The sequence below is a fragment of the Orycteropus afer genome, unplaced genomic scaffold, assembly GCF_000298275.1.
Source record: "Orycteropus afer afer isolate SDZICR_OR568_19922 unplaced genomic scaffold, OryAfe1.0 scaffold00036, whole genome shotgun sequence".
Taxonomy (NCBI): Eukaryota; Metazoa; Chordata; class Mammalia; order Tubulidentata; family Orycteropodidae; genus Orycteropus; species Orycteropus afer.
This window is the reverse complement of record NW_006921623.1, coordinates 2,064,440-2,073,732: the sequence shown is the minus strand read 5'-3', so window position 1 is coordinate 2,073,732 and position 9,293 is coordinate 2,064,440. Positions and strand designations below refer to the sequence as shown.

The following is a 9,293-nucleotide window of genomic DNA, read 5'->3' as shown; positions in this document are numbered from 1 at the left end:
CAACTCTGCGCACGCAGCTCTCTCGGAGCCGGTGTCGGCCCGCGAGCCCCCGCGTCTCTGCAGACGAGTCCCCGCCCGGGTTCGGCGGGTCCCGCGCAGTGGGAGGAGCTGGGCGCTGGCCTGCGACTTACCCAGGTTGGACTACTGGGTCGACGGAGAACAGACTCTGGCTGCGAAGAGAGAGACTTCGGCATCGAGACTCACCAGCATCTCCTCCCCTCGGTCCGTGGCACCCGCTAGTCTCCGGCACTTATCCCCGGAGCGCCCCCGAGTGCGCGCTTCCAGCCCCGGGGGAGCCCGCCCCCGCCCCGCGGCCCGCCCGGGCCATGCTCCCCCGGGGCAGCGGCTGAGCCCAAGCCGGAGCCGGGACCTGGACCGGAGCCCGCGCGGAGCATGGATCCGGGCTGGGGGCAGCGAGACGTGGGCTGGGCGGCCCTGCTGATCCTCTTCGCTGCCTCGCTGCTTACCGTGGCGGGCTGGCTGCTGCAGTATGCCCGGGGTTTGTGGCGGGTGCGGGCGGCCAAGGGCCAGGGCCCGGGGCCCGCCTTAGCCTCCGAGTCTGCAGGCTCCCTGCGGGAGCAAGGCGTGTGGCGCTCGCTCCTGAGGTTGCGGGCGACAAGAGCTGGCGTCCCTGAGGAGCCAGGCGTCCGGGGCCTCCTAGCGTCTCTTTTCGCCTTCAAGTCTTTCCGGGAGAACTGGCTACGGGCTTGGGTGCGAGCACTGAACGAACAGGCCTGCAGAGACGGGGTGAGTTGGAGAGGAGCACCAAGGTGGTCTTTTCAGCCTTTCCTTCCAGGCAAGGGATTGCCCTTGCTAAGAGGGCTGGTTGGGAGCTAGGATCAACTGGGGAACTCCATGACTTCTCTTTCCCTCCCGGATCAGAGAAGAGGGTGCAGGTGAGTCTGGGGGTTGTACAAATCCGACTGTTCCAGATATTCTATTCCTATGGGCAAGGTACTCTCCGGGCTCCAACCTGTTCACAAATTGTTCTCATAGCAACGCTAATCCCTATGCCTGATGGCGCTTCCGCCTAGCCTGGGTGCTCCTTGGGTTGGGGGTGGGGGCAGGTGCACCTGCAGAAGGAATTTGCTTGGTCCTTATGCCACTACTCCCAGTTTACAGTTCATGCCCCAAATCCACTGCTGTGGCCAGGCAGATCCCCAAGGAGCCTGAATTACCCCCCTACCCCTTACTAATTTCATTGCTACTGTCAAACACATCCCTTTCCCTGGCTGGTCTGCAGTGTATTTGGTGTGGGGGAAGGTGTTCAGGTGGAGACCAGATTGGCAAGCCATGTGCCTCCCAGTAAATGAGCCTGGAGCTGCCCCTTAGGAGTCAGTCATAAACCAGCCTAGCCTACTTCCTCCCATTGCACCATGGGCATCTGGCCTCCCAGGAAGTGGGGCAGGAAGCATGGTCTTGGTCATGAGATGGAGGTGGGGTGGGAGGTAGAGACCTCCCTCCTTTTTCTGTGGCTCCCCCTCCCATCCTGGCCTAGCAACCTTTCTGCTGCACAGTCCGTCAGCTCCTTGCTCAAAGGTTTCTCCATTTTCAGCCCCCACTATTCTGGGGGCTTCATACCCTACTAGCTCCCCAGATTGCTGGAAGCAGAAGCAGCTACATGAAATTGCTTTGTCTCCTCTGGCCAGCTGAAGGTCAGTCAGATGGCAGATATCAGTCTATACCTTGAACCCACTCCTCCAGCCAGCTCTGCCTGCCCCTTGTCCCTGGGTCAGGAGCAACTCCCCAGGACAGCTGACTCAGCTGGACATTGGCCTTCTCTGTAAGGAGTGAGGAGATTGAGGTTCCAAGCATCCATCCATCTCCCCATCTCCCTGGGCCTGCCCATTAAACAAAACAGCTACAGGAGCAGAGAAGTTGGCTGCTTCTGGTTTGCCAGGCAAATGAGCCATTTCCTCCTCTCCCAAGATCTAGGGACGAGCTGCCAGTTCAGTTTGGACTCCCTCCTCAATTCTTTCATTCTCTGCTCTAGACAGGGCTACAATACGTTGGCCCACCTCTGCTGTGTAAGAATTAGGAAGCAGCTCTTTCAAGGCTTGAGCTAAGCGGCTTTTTGCTCCCTAATACCACCCTGCTGTCTGCCTTGAGGAATTAACCAGGCCCCTAGACCCTTATGCCCTTTAAGCTTGTTTTTCTTCCCAGCCCCTCTGGTCAAGTTCCCCAAAGATGTGCTGAGCTAGTCTTGAAGATGTAAAAGATAGAGTCTCGAGGCTCCAGAAAGTCAGTGTCCAGCATCCCATTTATTTGGAAGAAGGCTTAGCCTTATTTCTTCAGTTCTTATCCTACAATAATTAGCCCTAGTGCCTTTAACCTTAACTCAGCTGTTTCTCTTCTTCCCACCTATTATATATAGGAGGCAATTGACATCTTTTTTTTTTTTTTTTGTCCTATGCACAAAAAGTAAGAGGGAATAAAGAGGGAAGAAGAAGACAACTCTTGGAATTCCAGGAGGAATCCAGGGTCTTCTCAAGGTGACCTGGTCTCTGAGGTGATTTAGCTCCCCAGTCCTCAGTGGCCCTAGCTACTGTTGGTCCCTGGGGAGGCAGAGTTTGAGGGGAGCACCTCCTGTCTTAAAGGCCTGAGCCAAGGAGGGGCCAGAAGCTAGCCTGCAGCTGAGGCCTCCGCAGTGTAAAGGCCTAGCCAGCAATTGAGCAGGCCAGCCCTGTGGGGGGGAAGTTCCAGAGACCTGATCCTATGCCCGCATTACTCCTTCAGAGCTCCATCCAAATCGCCTTTGAGGAAGTGCCCCAACTCCCACCCAGAGCCAGCATTAGTCATGTGACCTGCGTAGACCAATCAGAGCATACCATGGTAAGGGTCTGATGGGCACTGCCCTTTTTGGGGCCTGTGAGGGGCTGACCCCAAGGTTTCCTTGAGTCTGGGGATTCTTAACCTGTAGTTTATGAGTGCCTTGGGGATCTAAGGATTGGTTTCAGGAATTTTGGGAATGCCCCTGAAGTTATTAATGTGTGTAATTATTAAAATACACATGTGTACATAGCCACAGTTTTCTGAGATGAGGCATCTTTGGCTTTCTGATTCTTTTAGGGGTGTGTGACCTCAAAAAGGTGAGTTCCAAGGAAAGCTGTAGTGGGGAAGGGTCTGCTGAGCCATTATAGAGCAGGACAGAGCAGGGTTGAGGAGCTTCTACCAGCCTGACCCTGCCTCGCCTGTCTCAGGTGCTGCGTTGCCAGCTCTCTGCTGAGGAGGTGTGGTTCCCAGTCTCTGTGACCCAGCAGTCCCCCGCTACCGTCTCCATGGAGACCTACCACGTCACTCTGACACTGCCACCAACACAGGTGGAGGGGGATGTGGAACAGAGTTGTGTGGGGGTGGGGGATCAGTCGTCTTAGCTTTGGCATCCATCCTCTCAGAATGGAATGTGGGAAGGGAGGGTCCTGAAGAGTTGGGAATAGTTGGAGGAGTGGAACAAGCAAACCAATTGCTTTGTCCCTTGTCTGCAGATGGAAGTCAACCTGGAGGAAATCCCTAATGAGGGGCTGCTAGTATCCTGGGCCTTCACTGATCGCCCAGATCTCAGCCTGACGGTGCTTCCCAAGCTGCAGGCCAGGGAGGTAAGGAGCCAGGGTTAGAAGAGAAAAGGTAGAGCAGGAGGGCGAGGCCAGGCTAAGGGTGCCACTTCTTGTTGTCTTCTCCCCTGCAGAGAGGTGAGGAGCAAGTAGAGCTCTCCACTATCCAGGAACTGATCGAAGATGCTATAGTCAGTACCCAACCAGCCATGATGGTCAACCTTAGGGCCTGTTCTGCCCCTGGAGGTCTGGTGAGTAGGCACCCAAAGCAAATGGTTTTCATCCTGTCCCCAGACTATTGTGTCAGGGTTCTTCCTCTTTTTACCTCCTGCTGTTCTTAGGCACCCAATGAGAAGCCACCCATAGTGCCCCCAGCCCAGCCAGCCATCCCCAGACCTACTCGGTTATTCCTACGGCAGCTTCGAGCATCTCACTTAGGAAGTGAGCTGGGAGGTGAGAGAGAGAAGGGGCTGGGGGTCTGCAAAGGCTGTGGGATCAGATGATACCTACCCTTCTGCCAAGGGGCTACCCCTCTCTTCCTCAGTGACTCTCCACCTTTGATCTGGCATCTTCTAATCTGGTTCTTTACAGGCACTGGAGAACTATGCTGTGTAGCTGAGCTAGACAACCCCATGCAACAGAAGTGGACCAAGCCTGCGAGGGCTGGCCCTGAGGTGGAGTGGACAGAGGACCTGGCACTGTAAGGAGTGACCTCCATCCCCAGCAGCCATCAAACCTTGGGCTGAGTCCTAGGATATAGACATGACCAAGATATAACCCCCAGCCTTGGGTTGATCATAGACCAGAGGCAAAGACACACATACATAAATAAGATGATACAAGTGCTCCAATCAAGGTTGACACAAAGTGCTGTGGAGCACTTAAATTTATTGCCACAGGGGAATAAAGATTAGAGTGGGCTTCATGGAGGAGGTGGCATTTAAACTGCAGCTTAGAGCAAAAGTAGGATTTCAATGGAGTGTGAGAGAAAAGTATTTTTGGCAGAAGGAACAGCTTGAGCAAAGGAAAGAGGGTGGTTTGAGACTAGAAGAGAGCCTAGAAAGGCAGGGAGGATTTGAATGAGAGTGGGGTCCCATTCTCTTGGGTGGTGTGAATATCAGGAAGGCAGGAATTAATCTGATGGAGCATTTGTACCATCTTATTTATGTACATCTGTCTTGGCCTCTAATCTGGGGTCAGCTCGAGAGTGGATTGATTTTGCTGATGTTTCTTTTCCCCACATCTCCCATTTCCTCTTGGTCCACAGGGATCTGGGACCCCAGAGCCGGGAGCTGACACTCAAAGTACTGAGGAGCACTAGCTATGGAGACAGTAAGTACGGGGCAGGGAGGAGCACTTCTGGGTGGGTGCAAAGGGGGGCCCTGTCATGGGCCTCACTCATAGTGCCACCCCTTTCTCCAGGTGAACTTCTGGGCCAGGCCACACTGCCTGTAGGCTCCCCTTCCAGACCACTGTCCCGAAGACAGGTGTGTCCACTCACCCCAGGGCCAGGGAAAGTCCTGGGACCAGCAGCTACCATGGTAGCAGAGGTGAGAAGCTGACCCATGGGGGATGGGGGCAGATACTAGGGAAAGGCTGTTTTTGAAGACCTGCTTCTTTGCTCCTCCACCTCTGGCAGCTTCAGTATGAGGAGGGCTCCCCCCGGAACTTGGGCACGCCCACTCCTTCTACTCCACGCCCTAGCATCACACCTACCAAGAAGATTGAGCTGGACCGGACCATCATGCCTGATGGCACCATTGTCACCACTGTCACCACTGTCCAGTCTCGGCCCCGTGTAGATGGCAAATTAGGTAAAGAGGAGGCTCCTGGGTGTGCAGCTCTAGCCAGGGCCTCCAGACTGTAGACCCATAGCAGGACAGGGAAAGGGAGGGAAACTCTAATTCCAGGCCACCCTGTTTTCTGACAATCCATTCAGATCTTACCACATCTGCTTTATTATCTTTATCTCTGGCAGACTTTCCCTTATGTGCTCCATTTCCTCATCCATTCATCTCACCCTTCAATCCTTCTGACTCTATTACTCTCTCATATAAGATTCTTGTTCTTCCATATCCCCAAGTTTCCTTGTCTTTTCACATGTCTCTTCTCCAGTCCCACTGGCTGATTGTCTCTCCTTCTACCCTCAACCTTCCAGCACACTGTGGAATCCTCTGTGGCATTACCCCTACCCCTATGGCCCTGTATTACATCTTGCCCATCCTCACATCTCCAGGACTTCTAGGGGAATTTCCTCTACATCCAGTGGACCCCTGTACCATCCTTGTTATAGTGTATGAGAGTGTACTTAGTATTTTCCTAGCACCTCCTCCCACCCTCAGTGGGCCCCATGGTACTTTCCCATACTCCCCCATGTCCCCTGTGATCTACTCTCATACTCTCAGTGGCTCCCATAGTATCATCTTAGTCACCTGCCTCCTGTTCTGTGAGTCTCCCAAACTCTGCATCTCAACAAAGACAGTATGAGGTGGGGGCCACTCTAAAGCCTCTCCCAGCTCACTGACCCTCCCCCGCCCACCAGACTCCCCCTCCCGCTCCCCGTCCAAGGTGGAGGTGACTGAGAAGACAACAACTGTGCTGAGTGAGAGCAGTGGCCCCAGCAGTACTTCCCACAGCAGTAGCCGTGAGTGGGGAATGGGGAAGTGTGAGGGTTGGTTGGTACTGGGACCCCAGAGTGAAAAATGACTTTGAGTGGGACAGGAGGTATTCAAATCCAAGAAAGAACTAGGGAGTAAAAAGTCAGGTTATCTATTCTGTGTACCTCCAGCAGGGGAGAGCCACCTTTCCAATGGTTTGGACCCTGTAGCAGAGACAGCAATCCGCCAACTAACTGAGCCTAGTGGGCGAGCGGCCAAGAAGACACCCACCAAGCGTAGCACTCTGATCATCTCTGGTGTTTCCAAGGTAACAGAGCTCTGGGGAGAGGAGCTGGGGTAGGGAGAAAGCTCTAATGGGCCATCACTTAAAACTTGTTCCTCCTGCCAGGTGCCCATTGCGCAGGACGAGTTGGCGCTCTCACTGGGCTATGCGGCATCCTTGGAAACATCGATACAGGATAATGCAGGGAGCAGTGCAGGTCCTTCTTCACCTCCCTCAGACCCACCAGCCATGTCCCCAGGACCCCTAGAAGCCCTCTCCAGCCCCACAAGTGTCCAAGAAGCAGATGAGACCACACGTTCGGACATTTCTGAGAGGCCATCTGTAGATGATGTTGAGTCAGAAACAGGGTCTACTGGTGCCCTGGAGACCCGCAGCCTCAAAGACCACAAAGGTGGGGAGATATTGGCAGGACTCCCTTTTGCCTCTTTTTTAATGCCCAGTATCATGACCTAGGAGTCCTTGGGTGGCACAAATGGTTAAGCACTTGACTACTACCAAAAAGTTGATGGCTTAAACCCACCCAGAGGCACCTTGGAAGAAAGGCCTGGTGATTTACTTTAGAGAGGACACAGCCTTGAAAACCCTATGGAGTGCAGTTTTACTCTGTCACAAGTGGGGTTGCCGTTAGTTGGAATCGACTTGATGGCAACTGGCTTGGTTTTTTTGGTTATCATGATCTTGATCCCATTGAACACTTAGGGACATGGGAGCCACAAGCCAACTTGCTTTCTCCTTTCTTCCCTAAGTGATTGTCAGAATTCCCAGCCTGGTCCAGCCAAACTAGATTCCAAACCGAAAACCCCATTCCATCAAGTTGATACTAACTCATAGTAACCTATAGGATAGACTAGAACTGCCCCCTGTGGTTATTAAGACTGTAAATCTTTATGGAAGCAGACTGCCACCAACCTATTGGTTAGCGGCTGACCGCTTTAACCCTGTGCCACCAGGGCTCCTATGCCAGAGTATGAAAGGGAATTTGATGCCTTCATTCCTGACCTGGATCTGACAGACTTAGGTGATCGGTGGGAATGTCAAATGATTCCCCTTTGCCTGAGTTTCCCTTTTTCTCCTGTACTAAGCACCTGTCTTCCTTTTCCTTCTTTTTTTTTGTAATTTTTCTTCCTTTCACTTTGTACCCTGTGAGTGTGAAAAAATCTTACCCTAAGTCAACTCTAGGATTGCCCCTCTGGCAGTGAAACAGCTAACTCACTTGTCCTAAGACATCTTCATCCCTCTGCCAACTGAGTCCTTCAACCACAAACCTGGTGGCATAGTGCCTAAGGCATTGACTGCTAACCAGAGGGTTCAAACTCACCAGCCACTCCTTGGAAGAAAGATTGGGAAATCTACTTCTGTAGTGATACCGCCTTGGAAACCCAAGGAGGGGTCACTATGAGTCAGATCCGACTTGATGGCAATGAGGTTTTTTTTTTTTTTTTTTTTTTATATGATGTAAGTTTATATCACTTCTTGGGATAATGAGATTCCTAAGTCCAAAGCCTACTTTGTAAGCACCTCCCTCATTCCTTCCTGAATTTACTTCTTTGAAGCTTCCAGAGCAATGCCTCCTGTTCACATCCTGGAATTTGGTAAACAAGTCAGTGTTGACCCACCTGTTCCCTTTATGATTTTATACGCTTTAGGAACACCCTCAGCCCAGCCTTTGTCTTTCCATACTACAGTGACCCAATCCTCTCAGGGTTTCCTCACAGAACAGCCAGCGCATGACATTCTTCCTCAGGGGCAGGAGTCAGAGGTGTAAAGATTCTCATGAGCACCACCATTTTTTCCTCAGGAAGGATAAAGAGCACATTTTGTTTTTACTTTCTTTCCTGAGAAAGCCTGACTTCTAGGCCAAGGGAGTGGTTTTGTTCCACATCTTCTATTCTTCCGTTCCCTGCCCTTTCTCTGCTCCCCACCTGACCCCACCCCAGTCATGCCCCTCTTGCCACCTCAGTGTCTCTTCTTCTCCACAGTGAGTTTCCTGCGCAGTGGCACTAAGCTAATCTTCCGCCGGAGGCCCCGCCAGAAGGAAGCTGGTCTGAGCCAATCACACGATGACCTCTCCAACACGACAGCCACACCCAGTGTCCGAAAGAAGGCTGGCAGCTTTTCTCGCCGCCTTATCAAGCGCTTTTCCTTCAAATCCAAACCCAAGGCCAATGGCAACCCCAGCCCCCAGCTCTGAGGGTCCTCCTTACCTTCTGGGATAGGAGAGTGCAGGAGTTTTCTCAGCCCATTCCCCACATCCCCTTCCAAACCTTTCCCGGATTTCCAGGTCAGGAAAGCCCTGTGAGTTCCAGGAAGCCCTGTCCACCCTGGGCTGTGGGGCCAGTTGGAAGGGTACATGTAACGGGAAGTGTGTGAGAGGTAGGCACCCGTTGCTGAGGACATAGGAGAGGGAGTTGGTGGCTGGGAGTAAGGAGGGCTCTGTTCTGGTGAACGTGGGCCTTCCTCAGAGCCCTTTGCCTCCTCTTGACACTGGACCCTCAGAGGAGTCCCAGGGTGCTCAGCTCCTCAGCTGATCTTTCCTCCCTTATTTATTCTCTTTTGTATTTATATGTGTGGTCCAGGACCCTCAGTGAACAGATAATAGAGGGCATTTCTCCCAGGTGACCCTTTTCTGTCCCAGGAGGTTAGGCAATTCCCTTTGGGATAGAGCTCCCACGCCTCCCTCAGGTCCCCACTCAGACCAGCACCAGTGTCTGCCTCAGGACATTGGCAGCTCCTAGAAAGCCAGGCCGGTGCCTGGGATGGGGGGCAGGTACTCCCCGCCTCCCTGCATTCCCTGCTGCTCCTTGTTCCTCCCTCCCCCTTTATTACTGTTTTTGTACTTGA

The 9,293-nt window shown here is 53.0% G+C and overlaps 1 protein-coding gene across 1 annotated transcript; it reads left to right on the top strand.

The window, feature by feature from the left end:
- The first annotated feature begins 393 nt into the window (after positions 1-393).
- Positions 394-8,643, top strand: C2CD2L (C2CD2 like). Its single transcript, XM_007936439.2, has 14 exons — positions 394-747; positions 2,737-2,832; positions 3,201-3,320; positions 3,486-3,596; positions 3,686-3,802; positions 3,893-4,004; positions 4,143-4,251; positions 4,819-4,883; positions 4,974-5,101; positions 5,191-5,365; positions 6,094-6,195; positions 6,340-6,476; positions 6,558-6,843; positions 8,432-8,643. Exons 1-14 carry the CDS (start codon positions 394-396, stop codon positions 8,641-8,643), a joined length of 2,124 nt encoding a protein of 707 aa, XP_007934630.1.
- The last annotated feature ends 650 nt before the right edge of the window (positions 8,644-9,293 follow it).